Here is a 20,334-nt window from a genome sequence, read left to right on the forward strand (position 1 = left end):
CTTAAATGGAGTTATCCTGAGTTATTACATTCTCCATACGTGGTGAAAATCGGTTCCTGTTTACCATTACTTAGAGCAATTTTGAGTATAAATTACTGTTTTTTTAAGGGTCCATCAAATAGCTCTTTAAATGCATTATTCATTTTGCACTGTTTCAGGTTTTGATTATTGGCTTGTGACTCTTAAGGAGGCTTAGATAATCACAGTACTTACACTCTCCAATATGTGTCCAGGTCATTATTGTTTAAGTGCAAGGTTTGCCATTCAACTGTCTTTTTTTTCATGTGTAAGCCAGGTTTTTTCACCACCTCCTCTAAATAGGCAGGAGTGGAGGGTCAGGTGTGACTACAGGTTTCAAGCATTCCAAAGAGATGGGAGTGTTCCTTTATAGTGTTCTTTAATCCAAGGATAGTGTTCTGATACATCTTTAAAAGGTAGTTCAAGTATTTATATATCCATTCATTCTGGATATGAGAGACTGTTAACCATATTTATCAATCACCAGGCTTGAATCCATTAGATATATTGATAGAATGAATCTTCTAATTTAGGGTTGTACATTTTTAAAAAACTTGATTTCATTGTCATTCTTCCTCTTCTCAGATACTGTATTTTAAATGGCCTACCCCTGCTAAGGATTTTAGATATTAGAGAAGGGAATTATTTCTTAGGTTTTCACTGAGTAGGCTACTTTTCCTTTATTACCACACAGGTATTGTGGGTTTTAGATTTTGAATTTTGAGTTGCAGTGCAGTTGGTCTTCTGCAGAAAGCTTCATACAGGAAGGTTTCACTGTGACTACAAATGCTATGTTGAGTAGTTTTTTAGACTCTAACTTTACAGTTGCATTAAGATTAACAGTTTAAATGTTTTTTTTGAATATGTCTTGAGAAATAAACAGTTCATATGGACTTCGTTTATTCTTATTTATTTTCTTGTTGGCATATCACTAAGTAGTATCATTGGCTTTTTTTAGGATATTGATATTAAGAAAGTAAATGGAGTTCCTCAGTATGCATTCTTGCAGTACTGCGATATTGCCAGTGTTTGTAAGGCCATTAAGAAGATGGATGGGGAATACCTTGGAAACAATCGCCTCAAGGTAAAGGACTTTGCCTAAGTTATTGTGCTGTGTTTTAAGTTTAAAGTTATTTTGTGCTTATGTCTGAGTAGTTAAAATTGCAGCAGTACAGTGAGAGAACCATTAAGGTAGTACACTTCTTTGCATCCTCATCCTGGACTACTGTAACCCTAATTAACACTTCCTTCCCCAGCTAGGATTACTTTTGTGAATTTCTGTTATATTTTAACTAGATAGTTCCAATTTGAGGTGTTGGTTTGATAAAATTCTACAGAAGACAAGTTTTCTCAGAATTCTGTAGTTGAATAATTGGTGACTTTACTAATAGAAATTTTATCTTTTACATTCAGCTGGGTTTTGGAAAGAGCATGCCTACAAACTGCGTGTGGTTAGACGGGCTTTCTTCAAATGTATCGGATCAGTATTTAACACGACACTTCTGCAGATATGGGCCTGTTGTAAAGGTAGGTGGGGGGTTTTGGGTGTAGTATAAAGTTACTTCTGACTTGCTATTCTTGATATTCTGTCCTTTTAGTCCCAACTTTCTAGAACTGACTTTTTCTTTTTAATAATAAGTCACATGATAAAATTCTCTTTTCCAAAATTTGGTCTAGAAGGGCATTTGTATCTCTTAGCTTCTGAGATGAATCAATTTATTTTATTTTATTTTATTTTCTATTTTTGGTATCATTAATACACAATCACTGATATCATTAATATCAATCAAAATGAGCAACTTTGTTTACTAGATTCCCCCCATTATCAAGTCCCCACTACATACCCCATCACAGAGATGAATATTTTGAAAAACGATTTTAAACCAGCCAAGGTGATTAATTTTGAAGCTAATCTGCATAATATTGTTAGACAGTTTCTTAGGGATTTTTAGTGTTTTTCTTTTTTTATTGAAGTTTCATTGATACGCAATCTTATACTGGTTTCAGTCATACAATACAGTGGTTCAGTAGTTACCTGTATTATTAAATCCTCACCCCCGCCACTAGTGCAGTTACTGTCTGTCAACATAGGAAGATGTTACAGAATCTTTGGCTCTATTCTCCATGCTATACTACCATCCCCATGACCAACTTATATTATGATTGAGGATTTTTGTGCCCTTTTATCCCCCTCCCCCTCTGCACCCACCCACCTACACCAACCCCTTTCCTGTGGTAACCACTAGTCACTTCTTAGTGTCTATGAGTCTACTGCTATTTTTTTCATTTCATTTTATTTTGTTTTTAGATTCCACAAAAAAGTGAAATCATATGGCATTTATCTTTCTTCATCTGGCTTATTTCACTGAGCATAATACCCTCTAGGTCCATCCATGTTGTTGCAAATGACAGGATTTCTTTCTTTTTTTGTGGCTGAATAATATTCTATTTTGTATGTGTACCACATCTTCTTTAGCCATTAACTTATTGATCACCACTTTGGTTGCTCCATTATCTTGGCTATTGTAAATAATGTGGCAGTAAACATAGGGGTACATATATCTTTTTGAATCAGTGATTTTGTTTTCTTCAGGTAAATTACTGGAAGTGGAATATTCATTTCTATTTTTGGCTCTTTGAGGAACCTCCATACTGCTTTCCACAATGGTTGCACCAATTTACATTCCCACCAACAGTGTAGAGGTTCTCTTTTTTCCGTATCCTTGCCAGCATTCTTAGGGATTTTTATAATTTTGTCTTATATTAAAATGAGGCAGTCTGATTATATAATTATTTATATTCACTCTAATATGTAATTAGACTTGGTATTTTTAAACGATGACTTTATAGGACATTCACACAACAGAATATTCATCTAACCAAATGTTTGTTATGTAACTCTCCTACAAACATTAACAGAAAATGGGCATCTGGTCTCATTCTCTTATGTGAAGGTAAAGCTTTGTAACCCCTTGAAAGCAAATTCATGTGTGGTGGGTGTGTTGCATAACTTTGACATTTCTTTAAATGTACCTTTTGTTGTTTGGAGAAACACAAATCTCAACAACACATCTCACAGACTAGTATAAATAAAGATCCAGCAGATTAAAAATAACAGTGTTACTTAAAACCAGAATTCACTGAAATTTGTTATTGATTCATTACTCTACATTTTTTTTCTCTTTTGCAAGGGTGTTTTTTAATTTTTTCAGCCAAAACTAGAAGAATGCTTACCTAAATGCAGTAAGTACTCAGTCAACATGGAAAACAGCATAAAATACAGAAAAACAAAGAGGCATGATATACCTCAAACCACAACATACATGATTCTAAGTCCTTATATATTCTATTGTGTTTTGGTATAACATGCATCATCAAGAAAAACCTGACATTTTTCTAGAATAGAATACATGTTTTTTTTCTTGGCAGTGTCCTTCTGATTTAGGATTTTGTTGGGACTGACACCAAGTCTAGTGGATTCGTCTCTTACTTGGTTTTTGTTTTTTTTATAGGTGGTGTTTGACCGCTTAAAAGGCATGGCCCTGGTTCTCTACAATGAAATCGAATATGCACAAGCAGCTGTAAAAGAGACCAAGGGGAGGAAAATTGGTGGGAATAAAATTAAGGTGTGGAGAATGATTTGAAAATGAAGCAAGACAAAATAGTATTCAGGTCCCTCCCTCTTAATCACAGCACTGGCATTTTCTAGGTGGCTAGCATGGGGAATGGTTTACAGAACATTGAATTGTGTTTCCTCAGTTTTTAAAGGGGATATTACAATTTTTATACTCAGCTACTTTATAGCACAGTTCTTTCAAATCATTAGTCACTGAATCTTCCCTAAGTATCCTCTCATTCAAGAAAGTGTGCCTCTCTGTGCCCCAGGTGCCTGAAGCTCACATACATGCACCTGGTGCATGTAGACAACAGTCATCTGTGGGTACCTGCAACCCAGGAGCTCAAGATGTCGCCCACCTCCCTTAAATGATCCCCCTCTTCCTCTTCTTTCCTCCTTTCCTGAGCAGTGGTTAACCACTGAAAGCATGATCTTTATCTGGTGTTTTTGTCTAAAAACTTTCATTCATGATAGCCTGAAGGAATTTATATACTTAATAACTATGGTGGTTTGATTGAAATGTCTTTTGAAAATAAGATACTGATAGATGATGGGTATCATATGCTTTAGTGACTGATGCCCAGCTGTGTAAGTAAAGTTTAAATGTCCCATTATTTTATTTTATGTTCTAAATTTGGTTCCAGAAAATTTATTCACAGCAAAGATTGCTGGATTTAGTTGATCTGATTATTGACAACCTAGAATCCTGGTAGGTATTATTTCAGTTTTCCATTTTGCTTTTTCCACTTGTTCAGAACTAGGCTGTCTGGTTTCTTTATAATTCTTTATCAAGATTTGTTGTTGAGAGAGATTCAAGTTAAGGACATAGTTTCATTTATGAGGACTATTTCACATAATTGAGGTAAATTGCTCTTTCTTGAAATTTATCCAGAGGGCTATATTAGGAAAAAGTTTGAAAGTCATTAACACTTTCTATCATTAAAATCTGAAACTTGCGTCAAACACCTGCTATTCTTTCTTGTTAAGGTGGATTTTGCAAATCGGGAAAGTCAGCTGGCATTTTATCACTGTATGGAAAAATCTGGTCAAGATATCAGAGACTTTTATGAAATGTTAGCAGAAAGAAGGTATGTATTTTAAACCTATCAGCATAGCTTGAATTTTAAAATGCCTAATACATGAAACTTAGATGGGATTAAATTTTATTTTTTATTCCTTGTTTCTACTCTCATTCTCCCAAAATGCTTCCCTCCTCTTCCCTCATATAGAAAAAAATATTTATTTTTAATGAATCCAATTTTCATGTGGTTCATGGGATTTGGGGTAACCTTTCTACATTTCTCACTGAATGCTCCTAAAATTTGAGTGTTGCATTTTGCTAGATTATAACTTACGCATAAATCATTCTGCCTTATAGTTTTAAATTGAATGTGATAACATGTTGAAGTACATTATAAAGAATTAAATGCCCTGCATATTTAGGAATGACAACATGCAGGTTATCACCATGCATGTGTTCATACTATTAAATTTTTCAAAAAAGCTTTCAAAAGAGCTTTGTTTTAAATTCAGATCTCTTAATTTGTGAATCAGTAAGCCAAAGATTATGTAAATTGGTAGTTCTTGCAATGTAAAAAATAAAGGTTATTTCCCCTTGTTAATTTTCAACCATTGTGTGTAGCATTTGATATTTTTTCTGCTGCTTTAGGAAACTTTACAGTTCAGAATCATTTAAGGTCTCACATTCTTAAATCAGGCTATCTCCATTGGCTTAAAACTGCCCCCAAACTGATGATTAATTCTTTTTCAGACTGAATATATTAAAACATCCTAACATAATGTCATCAAGTGCTTCAATAGTTATCACATATGAAAATGGAAACTATCGTCCATATGATCAAGCTGTTTGTCCAGACATGTCTCTTTGATAAGTTTCCTGGAATGTTACCCCTAGATCTCTACCCCTATACTACATATTTGTTAGACAAAAGGCTAGTGTGAAAATGCCTTTAGATGCTTAGGTTCAAGTGTAAATTATGATCATGCTGCCAGAAATCCATTGAGTGCACTTCCTTTTTCCTGCCTCCTCTTGCCCCTTCATTTTGTGTAAATCATAGAAGATACATATTTCTTTGAGTCATGGAATATTGTGTAATGGTCTTTGAATAATTAGGAGATTTTTAAGTGAAAAATATCCACCACAGCCAAATTCCCAAAAGCCAAAACTTGTAAGGTTTTGATGTTTTTTCACTAGCAGATTGGAATCCACATTCCCAAATATCAAAATTCAACAGTCCTCCAGCCAGAAAGTCAGTCTTGATATGAGACTTTTCTGTGTCAGTCATGTGTATGTATGTGTGTGAGTGAAAGAGATACACTGAGAGAAAGAACATAAGCAGGAGAATATATATGTCTGTGGAGAGAGGAAAAAAGTTCTCCATCCTGGCTCCTTCAGGAGCAGTTTGAAATCATTTGTATACTTTAAGGTTTATCGGAATTCTTAGCCATAAGAGTGGAAGATGTGTGTTGGTGGTCTAGTGGCACCTGAGACATAAAAAAAATCCATAAAATACTCTGTGCATACTCTGTGCAAAGAATAATGTCTTGTAAGGGTTGGATAATGCTGTGTTAATTTTCATGTATTACCACTTAAATTCATTCATTTTACTGGTAGCTTTGTCCCGTTCTTACCCATGGGTATTTATTTCTGTTGAATTAATTTATCTCCTAAAATAGAAAGCAGGAGGGTATGGTACTCACTGTGACCCAGTTTTGCCCCATTTGGTTTCAGATGGCAGTGCTTATGGAATGCATTCCTTGCAGTAGAACTTGAGCTTTGCCTTTTCCATAGTGTGGAAGGAAATCATCCCACTGAATAGTTGATACATGAATGAAGAAATGCTTTACCTGTAATGTATATTTCAGCCTAGGAATGCAAACATGACCCAATTGTATAGGGCTCTGCAGTTTAAAAGTAATACTTCATGTATTCCCTCAAATAGTGTGTCAGGGACATAGGGCCTTGACTCTTGTCCTGTGTTACTTATGGTGGGAACTGAAGGTCAGGCGACTTTGCTGATAAGGACACAAGACTGCTAAGCAGATGGACTGGGGATAAACCCAGGGCTCCTACCTTCTAATGTGCATTGAGCCCTACACTTTACCAAAGTGATTCTCAAGGTAAGTTTACAGGGTCACATTATGCTTTGGATTTCCCATCTACTTATGGTAGTTGAATATTTATGGTAGTTATGTAAACAGAGTTCTCTCAAAACCTGGCCTTTCTAAGTTCCTCAGGGACCTGCCAGAGCCTCTTGTGCACAGTACCAGTGCTCAGCTGTATTGTCTCATGCTTAACTTGAGTTCCTTGAGGCAGGAATGCTCGTTTCTTTTGGTAATAATGGGCCCTGCAAATTATGTACAAAATAATCATTTATTAAACTGGACAGTGCTCCACCACTACATACATTTGGCTTCTATAATTTAAAAAAAATTTTATGTAGTTTTAGTTAGCTTGATTTTGAAGATATCTTGAGACTGTTTTTAATATATGACTTCACTCCTGTTAATGTGGACAGTAAACTAGTGACCATTCTGTCTTAATCACTTTTATTAAGAAGGCATATGGTGTGGATGAAAGTGGTGCTTTCCTGGAGTTTGTATTTATGATGGTAGTAAGTTAAACTAGCCTAGTTCCATGTGTACTAACATTTATTTGCAAGCTGGCAGGCCAGTATGTACGCAAAGAACCTGATTCCTGTGGAAATGTAGATGATCATCTTGAAATGAATTAAAAGTATCATAGATGTCATAAAGTACTCCCATTGAACTGAGAAAGTTCAGTATAAATTCATGTAGTAATGTGTTATTGATGTTCTAATGTTAGGTTTAGATCCTTCATTTGCTGTTGAAAACAGATTAGAATCCAATAGCAGCTCTGACATAGTTTTCTGAGGTTCATTCTTTCAACAAATATTTGAGTGCCTGCTATGAGACATGCACTGTTAAAAGAATTAAAGAAATTGTGTGGCCAAGAAGGCAAAACCTCATGCCGTTAGGGGCTTAAGTTTTAGACTTGTTATGCGTCAGTAAATCACTAATGACAGCACTGTGTAGAGTGAGCAGGCCCCAACTGCTTGAGAGAACAAACATTGAGACTAAACCAGAGCATGAAGGAATTGGCCTCTGTTGCAGGTGAATTTCATTTTAGACCCCATACACGTTCTTGTATATAAATCTAATTCTATTTGAATGCCCTGGCACATGTCACTGTGGGAGGAAACCTATGGTGAGCTCCTGTACCATTGAGGAATCCTCTCTCAAGGCTTGAAATCATCCGATTTGTTAGTTGGCAGGTTAGGGAGAAGTAGCATTTACTGACAGCAAAGTGCATGGCTTACATTATGTTAGCAGAGGTTTTACAAATGTCATTTAATTTTCTAAGAGCATTAAGGGGAAAAGTGAGGAGACTGAGCCCAGGGAGACTGGCCCCCAAGGTATTTTTAAATTATGAATTAAGGTAGAGGTATTATCAATATCATAAGATCACATAGGTGGCAAGATTTTAATTAAATTATTATCTATTTTCCCAAACAGTGCATTTGTTTCCAAAGCTGTGGTAAGAATATCTTTTGGCAGAAAAGAAATCATGAAAGACTTAGGAATGTGGGAATGTGATACCATCTGATACCAGTGCTTGTTGCAAGGCATCACTAGCAGAAGTGTAAAGGAGAGAGAGTGCTGCTGTCTGACAGAAACGCAATACCACTGTACATGCACTTCAGATGGTCTAGTAGACCCATTAAAAACTAAAAAGAAAAAGTGAAATTAATTTTAACTCAGTATATCTAAAATGCTATAATTTCAACATATAATCAATTTAAATAAGTGACATAACTTTAAAAAAATTAAATCTACCAAATTGAATCTGTGTTTTGCATTCACATCTCAATTATGACTGGCCCAGTTTTAAGTGCTCAGTAGCCATATGTGGCTAGTGGCCACAGTATTGAACAGCACAGGTCTAACTAGTAATCAAATAATGGCAAAGATTTTTAGAAGCAGGACATTGTAATCTCATCTGTATGATTTAATATGTAAGTGACAAGGAAACAAAAGAACTAACACATACTTTTTTGTTTTCTGACAGAGAGGAACGAAGGGGATCTTATGACTATAGCCAAGATCGCACATATTATGAGAACATTCGTACTCCAGGCACTTATCCTGAGGATTCCAGACGGGACTATCCAACTCGAGGGAGAGAATTTTATTCAGAATGGGAAACTTACCAAGGAGATTACTATGAATCACGGTATTATGATGATACTCGGGAATATAGGGACTACAGAAATGATCCTTATGAACAAGATATTCGGGAATACAGTTACAGGCAAAGGGAACGAGAAAGAGAACGTGAAAGATTTGAGTCTGACCGGGATAGAGACCATGAGAGGAGGCCAATTGAACGCAGCCAGAGTCCAGTGCACTTGCGACGCCCACAGAGTCCTGGAGCTTCCCCCTCACAGTCAGAGAGATTGCCAAGTGATTCTGAGAGGAGGATTTACAGCCGATCCTCAGACCGGAGTGGAAGCTGTAGCTCAGTTTCCCCTCCAAGATACGATAAACTTGACAAATCTCGTTTGGAGCGCTATACAAAAAATGACAAGACAGATAAAGAACGAACTTTTGATCCTGAGAGAATGGAAAGAGAGAGACGCTTAATAAGGAAGGAAAAAGTGGAAAAGGACAAAACTGAAAAGCAGAAACGGAAAGGAAAAGTTCATTCCCCGAGTTCTCAGTCTTCAGAAACAGACCAAGAAAATGAAAGAGAACAGAGCCCTGAAAAATCAAGGGTTTTTAATAAACTGAGCAGAGAGAAAGCTGACAAAGAAGGAATAGCAAAAAACCGCCTAGAACTCATGCCTTGTGTTGTTTTGACTCGAGTGAAAGAAAAAGAGGGGAGAGTTATTGACCATACTCCTTTGGAGAAGCTAAAAGCCAAGCTTGACATTGACATTGTCAAGTCTTCTGCCCTAGATCAGAAACTTCTGGTCTCTCAGACGGAGCCTACAAAGTCTGACTTGTCTAAACTGGAGTCTGTTAGAGTCAAATTGCCAAAGGAAAAGGGTCTTTCAAGCCACATAGAGGTGGTAGATAAGGAAGGCAGGCCTAAACCCAGGAAGCATCTGAAGCCAGAGCAGACTGCCGATGGGGTAAGTGCTACAGAGCTGGAGAAGCTGGAAGCAAGGAAAAGACGTTTTGCTGATTCCAATTTGAAAGCAGAAAGGCAGAAACCAGAACTCAAGAAAACTAGTCCAGAGGTGGAGGATGCTCGCATGCTTTTAAAAAAGCAGCCTGACATACCATCTAGAGATGTCATTCTGCTGAGGGAAGGAGAATCTGAAAGAAAGCCTGCGAGGAAGGAAATTCTGAAAAGAGAATCTAAAAAAATCAAACTGGACAGACTTAATGCTGTTCCTAGCCCTAAAGACTGTCAGGAGCTTGCCAGTATTTCTGTTGGTTCTAGGCCCAACTCAGACCTACAAGCAAGGCTAGGAGAACCAGTAGGTGAATCTGTGGAAAGTCAAGAAATCCAACCAAAAAAACCCACTGCTTCAAAACCACAGCTTAAACAGCTACAGCTGTCAGATGATCAAGGACCAGAGAAAGAAGATATTAGGAAAAACTATTGCAGTCTTCGTGATGAAACACTTGAATGTAAACCAGGCCAAGAGAAACCACATTCAGTAAATACTGAGGAAAAAATTGGCATTGATATTGATCACACACAGAGTTACCGAAAACAAATGGAGCAGAGTCGTAGAAAACAGCAGATGGAGATGGAAATAGCCAAGTCTGAGAAGCTTGGCAGTCCTAGAAAAGATGTAGATGAATATGAAAGGCGCAGTCTCGTCCACGAGGTAGGCAAACCCCCTCAGGATGTCACTGACGACTCTCCTCCCAGCAAAAAGAAACGGATGGACCATGTTGATTTTGATGTCTGCACCAAAAGAGAGCGGAATTACAGAAGCTCACGGCAGGTCAGTGAGGATTCCGAAAGGACCGCCGGCTCTCCCAGTGTCCGACATGGCTCCTTCCATGACGAAGATGATCTCGTAGGCTCCCCCAGGCTCATGTCAGTAAAAGGGTCTCCTAAAGTAGATGAAAAAGGTCTCCCCTATTCTAATATAACAGTCAGAGAAGAGTCCTTAAAATTTAATCCTTATGATTCTAGCAGGAGAGAACAGATGGCAGACATGGCCAAAATAAAGCTGTCTGTCTTGAATTCTGAAGATGAGCTAAATCGGTGGGACTCTCAGATGAAACAAGATGCCAGCAGATCTGACGTGAGTTTTCCAAACAGCATAATTAAGAGAGACAGCCTTCGAAAGAGGTCTGTACGTGACTTGGAACCTGGTGAGGTGCCTTCAGATTCTGATGAAGATGGAGAACACAAATCCCACTCACCCAGAGCCTCCGCATTATATGAAAGCTCTCGATTGTCTTTTTTATTGAGGGACCGAGAAGACAAACTACGTGAGCGAGATGAAAGACTCTCCAGTTCTTTAGAAAGGAACAAATTTTACTCTTTTGCATTGGATAAGACAATCACACCAGACACAAAGGCTTTGCTTGAAAGAGCTAAATCGCTCTCTTCGTCTCGAGAAGAAAATTGGTCTTTTCTTGACTGGGACTCCCGATTTGCTAATTTTCGAAACAACAAAGATAAAGAAAAGGTTGACTCTGCTCCAAGACCTATTCCATCCTGGTACATGAAAAAGAAGAAAATTCGGACGGACTCAGAAGGAAAAATGGATAATAAAAAAGATGATCATAAAGAAGAAGAACAGGAAAGGCAAGAATTATTTGCTTCTCGTTTTTTACATAGCTCAATCTTTGAGCAAGATTCCAAGCGGCTGCAGCACCTAGAGAGAAAAGACGAAGAATCTGATTTCATTTCTGGTAGGCTATATGGGAGGCAGGTATCTGATGGAGCAAACAGCACAACTGATTTGATTCAAGAGCCAGTAGTTCTTTTCCATAGCAGATTTATGGAACTCACACGAATGCAACAGAAAGAAAAAGAAAAAGACCAAAAACCCAAAGAGGCTGAGAAACAGGAAGATGCAGAGGATTATCCCAAGACCCCAGAATCTACTTCTGAGAACAGAGAGTCTGAACTGAAAACTCCATCTTCAACCGGACCACCGCCTAGTGTCACTGTTGTAACTCCGGAGTCACCATCGTTACCACTGGAGAGGACAGTTACCACTAGTGAAAAAACAGGAGAGGTGCCGTTGATGACAGAAGAGAAGACCACGGAGCCGGCCTCTGTCTCCGAAGAAGCAAAACCTGTGTCTGACCTGGCTCCCATTGCTGCGGAAGAGTCCGACCAAGTAGATTTGCCCCCAGGAGTGGACACCAATAAAGATGCTGCCAGGACTCCACTGGTTGTTGAAGAAAGTTCATCAGTTGACCAGCTGCCTTATTTAGATGCCAAGCCTCCAACTCCTGGGGCCTCATTTTCCCAGGTAGAGGTCAGTGTAGATCCAGAACCTGACAGAATCCAACCACTTTCAAACCCGACTCAGAAGCCTGAGGAAACTGACGAGCCAAAAGCGGAAAAACCGAGCGCACCTGCTAATGTTGAACCTGATGCAAATCAAAAAACTGAAGCTGTTCCTGAGGTTCAGCCTCAAGCCTATGAAGATACAGAGATTGATCCTCCAGTTGCTACAAAAGAAAAAAAGCCAAACAAAAGTAAGCGCTCCAAGACCCCCACCCAGGCAGCTGCTGCAAGCCTCGTGGAGAAGCCAGTCACGAGGAAGAGCGAGAGGATAGACCGGGAGAGACTCAGGCGGTCCAGTTCTCCTCGTGGGGAAGCACAGAAGCTCTTAGAATTGAAGATGGAGGCAGAGAAGGTTACGAGGACTGCATCTAAAAACTCAGCTGTGGACCCTGAACATCCCGAGCCAAGTTTGCCCCTCAGCCGAGCAAGGCGCCGGAATGTGAGGAGCGTCTATGCAACCATGGGTGACCATGAAAGTCGCTCTCCCGTGAAGGAGCCTGTCGAGCAACCTAGAGTGACGAGGAAGAGACTGGAGCGAGAGCTTCAGGAGGCAGCAGCAGTGCCCACCACCCCCAGGAGGGGGAGGCCTCCGAAAACACGCCGTCGAGCTGAGGATGAGGAGGAGACGGAGACGAAGGAGCCCGTGGAGACACTCAAACCAGCTGAGGGATGGAGGTCCCCCCGGACCCAAAAAACAGTAGCTGCTGGCGGCCCACAAGGGAAAAGGGGGAAAAATGAGCCCAAAGTTGATGTTGAACGTTCTGAGGCCACCACTGACATGAGTCCCCAAGTAAATGTGAAAGAAAATAACCCAAAATCCAAGGTCGATAAAGAAGAAGCAGGAAGCGAACATAAACGTGACAAAAAAGAGATCAGCACAGACAAAAATTCCTCTGACACCCTGCCAGTTGAAGTGGTGGAGAAAAAAACAGCCCCTGAAAAAAACTCTAAGTCAAAGAGAGGAAGATCTCGAAATTCTAGGTCAGCAGTGGACAAATCTGCAAATCTGAAAAATGTGGAAGCCAGTGTCAGCCCCAGTGTGACTGCAGGCCCTTTGGGGCTGGCAGAGGAGAAGGAAGCTGGGGTCGTGGCAGTGTCCCCTGAGAAGAGTGGGCATCCTCAGGAGGAAGGTGGTACATCATCCCAGGTGAACAGTGAACCAGCTGATCCAGACAAGGAGCTGGAGAAGGAAGATATGACTGCCTCTAAGCCGTCCCCAGAAGCAAATCAGTTAGCCAGGCAGATGGAGCTGGAGCAGGCTGTGGAGAACATTGCAAACTTCACTGAGACGGCCGCCACCGCCTTCAAGGCAGCAGCCACAGACACATCAGAGGGCCTCTCCACAGAGGGCAGGGACAAGCCCCCACACCAAGCAAGTGAAACAGAACTGGCTGCAGCCATTGGCTCCATCATCAATGACATTTCTGGGGAGCCAGAAAACTTCACAGCACCCCCACCTTACCCTGCAGAATCACAGACAGATCTACAGCCCCGCTCTCAGGTCCTGCAGCCACCTGGAGAAGGAATGGAGCCTGAGACCAATGAGGCTGTGTCTGGCATCTTGGAGACTGAAGCTGCTACAGAATCTTCTGGGCCACCAGTCAGTGCCCCTGACCACTCAGCAGGCCCTGCAGACACCAAGGAAGCCAACGGGAACAGCAGCAAAATTGCCCACCCAGTGCCGGAAGCCAAAGGATCTAAAGAAGCAGATGTTGTTCTTGCTCGGAAAGACAAAGGGCGCCAGAAGACGCGATCACGACGCAAACGAAATACAAACAAGAAAACGGCTACTGTAGAGAACCGAGTCCCTAAGCCTGACCCAGTTCAAAGCAGGAGTCCTGCCACAAATGAGGGGACCACGGTACAGCCCTCAGAAACTCCGGAGGAAGAAAAGCAGGCTGAGAAGCCCCCACTCACCCCTCCAGAGTCCTGTGCTTCTGACCCCAGCATAGTTCCGTCTGTGGAGAATTTGTCCCAAGAAAACGGTGTTGAAGAAAAGACTCCAGCCATAGCACCCTCACTCCCAGACCTTCTCCCACCCTCAGAGTCAGCCCCTGTGGAGGAGGAACCTCATGCCAGATTCAAGGTGCACTCTATCATTGAAAGTGACCCGGTGACCCCACCGAGTGACCCCAGCTTACCCATCCCCACAATTCCTTCTGTGGCTGCAGCAAAGCTCCCACCTCCTGTCACCCCTTTGGGGCTCCCACACCAGAGTCCCCCTACTAAGGTGACAGAGTGGATCACAAGGCAGGAGGAACCTCGGTCTCAGTCTGCCCCATCTCCAGCTCTTCCCCCAGACACAAAAGCCTCTGACCTTGATACCAGCTCCAGTACTCTGAGGAAGATCCTCATGGACCCCAAGTATGTGTCTGCCACGGGTATCACTTCCACAAGTGTCACAACTGCCATCGCGGAGCCTGTCAGTGCTGCACCTTGTCTGCATGAGGCACTGCCCCCTCCCGGTGAATCGAAGAAGCCTCTTCTGGAAGAAAAGCCAGCAGCTCCAGTCACCAACACCTCCGACACACAGGCCTCAGAGGTTCCAGTGGCCACTGACAAAGAAAAGGTGGCTCCTGTCATTGCTCCTAAAATCACTTCTGTCATCAGCCGGATGCCTGTCAGCATTGACTTGGAGAATTCACAAAAAATAACTCTGGCGAAACCAGCTCCTCAAACCCTGACTGGCCTGGTGAGTGCTCTGACCGGCCTGGTGAATGTCTCCTTGGTCCCAGTGAATGCTCTGACCGGCCCAGTGAATGCCCTAAAAGGCCCTGTGAAGGGCTCAGTGGCCACACTGAAGGGTCTGGTGAACACTCCTGCTGGCCCTGTGAACGTCCTGAAGGGGCCTGTGAACGTCCTGACGGGGCCTGTGAACGTTCTCACCACACCGATGAACACCGCTGCAGGAGCAGTGACGGTCACAGCGGGGGCAGGCACTGCTGCTTCCGGTGGTGGGACTGCCACAACGGCAGGTGCGGTGACGGTGGCTGGTGCAGTGATCGCACCATCAGCAAAGTGCAAACAGAGATCCAGCACCAGTGAAAACAGTCGGTTCCACCCGGGGTCTATGTCTGTGATCGATGACCGTCCGGCAGACACAGGCTCTGGCGCCGGGCTGCGTGTGAACACTTCCGAAGGCGTTGTGCTCCTGAGCTATTCCGGGCAAAAGACTGAAGGCCCTCAGCGGATCAGCGCCAAGATCAGCCAGATCCCCCCAGCAAGCGCCATGGACATTGAATTTCAGCAGTCGGTGTCCAAGTCCCAGGTCAAAGCCGATTCTGTCACAGCATCACAGCCCCCGCCCAAAGGTCCTCAAGCTCCTTCCGGCTATGCAAATGTGGCCACCCATTCTACTCTGGTATTAACTGCCCAGACGTATAACGCATCTCCTGTGATTTCATCTGTGAAGGCCGACCGCCCGTCCTTGGAGAAGCCTGAGCCTATCCACCTCTCTGTGTCTACCCCTGTCACCCAGGGCGGCACAGTGAAGGTTCTCACCCAGGGCATAAACACATCCCCAGTGCTGGTTCACAACCAGCTGGTTCTCACCCCAAGCATAGTCACTACTAATAAAAAGCTTGCTGACCCCGTCACCCTCAAAATAGAGACTAAGGTCCTTCAGCCAGCTAACCTGGGGTCCACTCTCACCCCCCACCACCCTCCTGCTATGCCCAGCAAACTGCCCACAGAAGTGAACCACATCGCGTCGGGGCCCAGTACCCCAACAGACAGAACGGTTTCTCATTTGGCGGCCACGAAGCCAGACACACATTCTCCTCGCACCAGTGGGCCTGCTCCATCCCCGTTCCCGAGGGCTTGCCACCCTAGCAACACCACATCCACTGCTCTCTCCACTAACGCTACAGTCATGCTGGCTGCAGGCATTCCTGTGCCTCAGTTCATCTCCAGCATACACCCAGAGCCTTCTGTCATCATGCCACCCCACAGCATCACCCAGACTGTGTCCCTTAGCCACCTGTCCCAAGGTGAGGTGAGGATGAACACGCCCACGCTGCCCAGCATCACCTACAGCATCCGGCCAGAGACACTTCACTCTCCTCGGGCTCCTCTGCAACCCCAGCAGATAGAGGTCAGGGCCCCACAGCGTGCAGGTACACCCCAGCCAGCTACAGCCGGTGTCCCTGCCCTGGCCTCCCAGCACTCTCCAGAGGAAGAAGTGCATTATCACCTCCCTGTGGCTCGAGCCACAGCTCCTGTGCAGTCAGAGGTGCTGGTCATGCAGTCCGAGTACCGCCTGCACCCATACACTGTGCCCCGGGATGTGAGGATCATGGTGCATCCCCATGTGACAGCAGTCAGTGAGCAGCCCCGGGTAGCAGATGGGGCAGTGAAGGTGCCACCAGCTGGCAAGGCCCCTCCACAGCCAGGGAAGGATGCTGCCAAGACAGCAGATGCCAAGGCAGCCCCCACCCCTGCCCCTCATGGCGAGGCCCGCATCCTCACAGTCACCCCCAGCAACCAGCTCCAGGGGCTGCCCCTGACCCCACCTGTGGTCGTGACCCACGGGGTGCAGATCGTGCACTCCAGTGGGGAACTGTTTCAGGAGTACAGGTACGGAGACATCCGCACCTACCACGGCCCGGCCCAGCTCACTCACACGCAGTTTCCCGCTGCTGCTTCCATGGGCCTGCCTGCCCGGACCAAGGCACCTGCTCAGGTGAGAGCACCAGCAGTCGGCTCCTGGGCCCCATAGCGGCTGAGGTGCCAGCAAGGCCCAAGAAATAAGTTGCCTTTTTTGTGGGTTTGAAGAGCAGCTTTCTAAATTTCGGGATGAAGGGGTCAGGTCCCTGCATACAGCTCAGAGACTTGAGAAGGAGCTCTTTGTGGGAACAGGTGGAGTGGCAGCTCCTGCCTGTGGGGGGGAGGGGGGAGGGAATGGGGGACATCCACCAGGACCCTCCATCTGGAGTGCCCGAGCACATCACCATCTGGTTAAAGCCCCTTCTGTGGGCCTGGCTGATAGGACATGCCCTGCATCCGACCCTGCCCAGGGGCCCATGGCTGGTTGGTTATGGGCAGGGTGTTGTGCGTAGCAGACTCTGACTCTGTCGCCTGTCTTCTCTCCCATCCCCAGGGCCCCACTCCTGAAGGTGAGCCCCTGCAGCCTGCCCAGCCTGGCCAGCCCACACAGCCTGCTCAGCCTCCACAGCCCATCCAGCCCACCCAGCTTAGTCAACCAGGCCAGCAACCCAGCAGCAAGATGCCTCAGGTCTCCCAGGAGGCGAAGGGGACCCAGACGGGAGCAGAGCAGCCTCGCCTCCCACCTGTACCTGCAAACAGGCCAACTGAGTCTCATGCCCAGGTTCAGAGGGCACAGGTGGAAACAAGCCAGACCTCCTATCCCTCCCCTGTGTCTGTCTCCATGAAGTCTGACCTCACAGCACCTCTGCCTGCTCAGGCTGCTCCAAAGCAGCCGCTGTTTGTCCCCACAACCTCAGGCTCCAGCACCTCTCCAGGACTGGCCCTGCTGCACACTGAAGCCCAGCCCACCCCCAAACAGGATTCCTCTCCACACTTGACTTCCCAGAGGCCTGTGGATATGGTCCAGCTTCTGAAGGTAAGCCTGGGCAGGGGCCTGTCCTGCTACCCTCCAGGCTTTGTGCTGTGTTTACTGTCCTGAGAGCCCCACTTGACTTAGACTAGCAAGCTGCTCCCTGGGGCTGTGGCCAGCGTGGCTCTGCTTTCCAGCTGTGAGCTCACTTTCTGTTTGTTTCCCTGTGAGCAGAAGTATCCCATCGTGTGGCAGGGCCTCCTGGCCCTCAAGAATGACACAGCTGCTGTGCAGCTCCACTTTGTCTCTGGCAACAACGTCCTGGCCCATCGGTCCCTGCCTCTCTCCGAAGGAGGTCCCCCACTGAGGATTGCCCAGAGGATGCGGCTGGAGGCCACACAGCTGGAAGGGGTTGCCCGAAGGATGACGGTAGGACTGGGCCCTGCTCCATCCACAGGGCGGAGGGTGTGGGCGGCCATGTACCTGTGTCCTGGCCTGTCGTGGGGTGCAGTAATGGCATCCTTGGAGCAGACCAAGAGGGGTATGTTCTGTCACCCCTGGGAATGTAAAATGCCTTCAGACCCAGAAACAAGGCTTTTTTCATTTCAGCAAGCTATGAGAGTGGGCTTTAAGGTAGTCTCAGAGGCAGGAGCTTTTGTGGACTTGGGAGCCAAATTCCCTGGGCTGGACATGCCTCTCTTTGCATGGGCTGCTGTTCTGTGGGGCAGAGGCCCTGACCGCTGACGGCTGCCTCTGCTCCAGGTGGAGACAGATTACTGTCTGCTGCTGGCTCTACCCTGCGGCCGTGACCAAGAGGATGTCGTGAGCCAGACCGAGTCCCTCAAGGCTGCTTTCATCACCTATCTCCAGGCCAAGCAGGCAGCGGGAATCATCAACGTTCCCAATCCCGGCTCCAATCAGGTCAGCCTGGGGGCCGGGGCCTTTTGGTGCACAGCAGGAGGCTGGTCTCAGCTGGTCAGGCAGTCTGACTAGGCTGGTGGCATAGGCAACAAGATGCCAAGAAGAGTCGTCTAGGAAAGCCCTGGAGGAGGTGGGCAAAGGGCAATCTGGGTGGAGGAAATGAGCAGAGTGTATGGGCAGGGCCACCATTGCCCATCCTGAGATAGCCAAGGACAGCTGGAGCAGCAGGGTTTTCTTTGGCTTCATGGTATAGAAGAGGTTCCCAGGGAGTGAGTTCACATTAGTTTTCTGACACCTAGGTGCTTTCTGGTGGATGAAAGTCGCGGAGACATTAGCTGGTTGGGAAACGAACTCAATCTGGCTCTCTGCCTTGGGCCTCCCTCTTCCAGGCCTCCAGGTGGAAATGTTTTTAGGAGGAATGGTAGTGGGGTGGGTGATGTGAGCCCAGGGGTCCCACTTTGCTACCCTTCTCCCTTCTCCAGCCCGCCTATGTGCTGCAGATCTTTCCACCCTGTGAGTTCTCTGAGAGTCACCTGTCCCGACTGGCCCCTGACCTCCTTGCCAGCATCTCCAACATTTCTCCCCACCTCATGATTGTCATCGCCTCTGTGTGAGCCACTGAATGGTCACCACCGGTGTACTTCCCTGAGGCTCTGCTGCAAAAAATAAACATAGGACAACGTAGCCAAGTGGAGGAAGAAGCTGCCAAAGGGGACATACTCCACTGCCGCACGCCAGCCTCACCCTCCTGCCCGCCCTCCCGGCTCAGTCGGACATACCCCCCTGGGCAGTGGTGCTGCTACTTGTATGTTTACATGACATTTAGCCCAAGGACAGACCACCGACCGACAGACGCTGCAGACACCTTGGGGCTGGGTGTGCTCTCCTCTTTTTGGAGAGAAGGAACAGGGCAGTGGAATTATTTTTTTGTTGTTTTGTTAAGAAACAAGAGAACAGAACTGCCTTTGCACTAAATTAGTGACTTGGACTTTTGCACAGTGAAGACAGGCTGTGACCCTCTGGATGTCTTGGTGTACGTGAACACACATTGAGGACGCTCACATAGGACTTGGAACTTCTGCTGAAACCCTGGGGTCAAGGAACATTTCATCGGGTTGTTTTGTCCCCATTCCTCCCTTCCCCTTGCTCATTTGGATGTCATCTTTCTTAATTCTCCTGCTGCCACCATCTTTGATTCACCTGGGATGTACAGTTTACAATCGAACAAGAGCAGAGGATTTTCTTTCTTGGTGGGATATGCAGAACTTGGGATGTGTGTATATATAAATATATAATATATATAAATATATATAATACTGACTTAAAAAATCAAATTCCCCTGACATACATTTTTTTTAATCTGTGCCAAAAATGTGTTTTCAGAGAAAATCTTATTTTCATACTCAGACTTTGTATTGTCACTCACTTGTATACGTGCGCTTCGTTTCAGCACGGGCCCTGCCCCCGTGGTTTGGAAGTGTCACACACACACACACACACACACACACACACACACACACACGACTGGCTTCCCCTCTTCCTGATACCTTGACCTCTCCCCGCAACTTCCTAACACTTATTAATTTATGAAACTGTTTTTCTCAGCGCAGTTTTGTTTTGTGTGTCCATTGGATTACAAACTTTATTAAAAAATACAAAACACGTCAAGTGTGGTTGTGATTGTCACTTCGGTGGGAGGAGCGAGGGGCCTTGGCTTATGGAATAGCTGGC

General features: G+C 45.0%; 1 protein-coding gene across 4 annotated transcripts in view; it reads left to right on the plus strand.

The window, feature by feature from the left end:
* Positions 1–20,265, plus strand: part of SPEN (spen family transcriptional repressor) — an 89,167-nt gene extending 68,902 nt beyond the window's left edge. For all 4 annotated transcript variants that reach the window (XM_017665936.3, XM_017665935.3, XM_036999944.2 and 1 more), the window contains 9 exons: positions 977–1,102; positions 1,432–1,545; positions 3,531–3,644; positions 4,622–4,722; positions 8,745–16,848; positions 17,266–17,748; positions 17,917–18,111; positions 18,445–18,603; positions 19,086–20,265. In XM_017665936.3, coding sequence (XP_017521425.3) covers positions 977–1,102; positions 1,432–1,545; positions 3,531–3,644; positions 4,622–4,722; positions 8,745–16,848; positions 17,266–17,748; positions 17,917–18,111; positions 18,445–18,603; positions 19,086–19,217 — 9,528 coding nt within the window. In that variant the 3' untranslated portion in view covers positions 19,218–20,265. The remainder of the gene's footprint in view (positions 1–976; positions 1,103–1,431; positions 1,546–3,530; positions 3,645–4,621; positions 4,723–8,744; positions 16,849–17,265; positions 17,749–17,916; positions 18,112–18,444; positions 18,604–19,085) is intronic.
* Positions 20,266–20,334: the final 69 nt, after the last annotated feature.

The sequence above is a fragment of the Manis javanica genome, chromosome 4 (genome assembly GCF_040802235.1).
Source record: "Manis javanica isolate MJ-LG chromosome 4, MJ_LKY, whole genome shotgun sequence".
NCBI classification, from domain to species: Eukaryota; Metazoa; Chordata; class Mammalia; order Pholidota; family Manidae; genus Manis; species Manis javanica.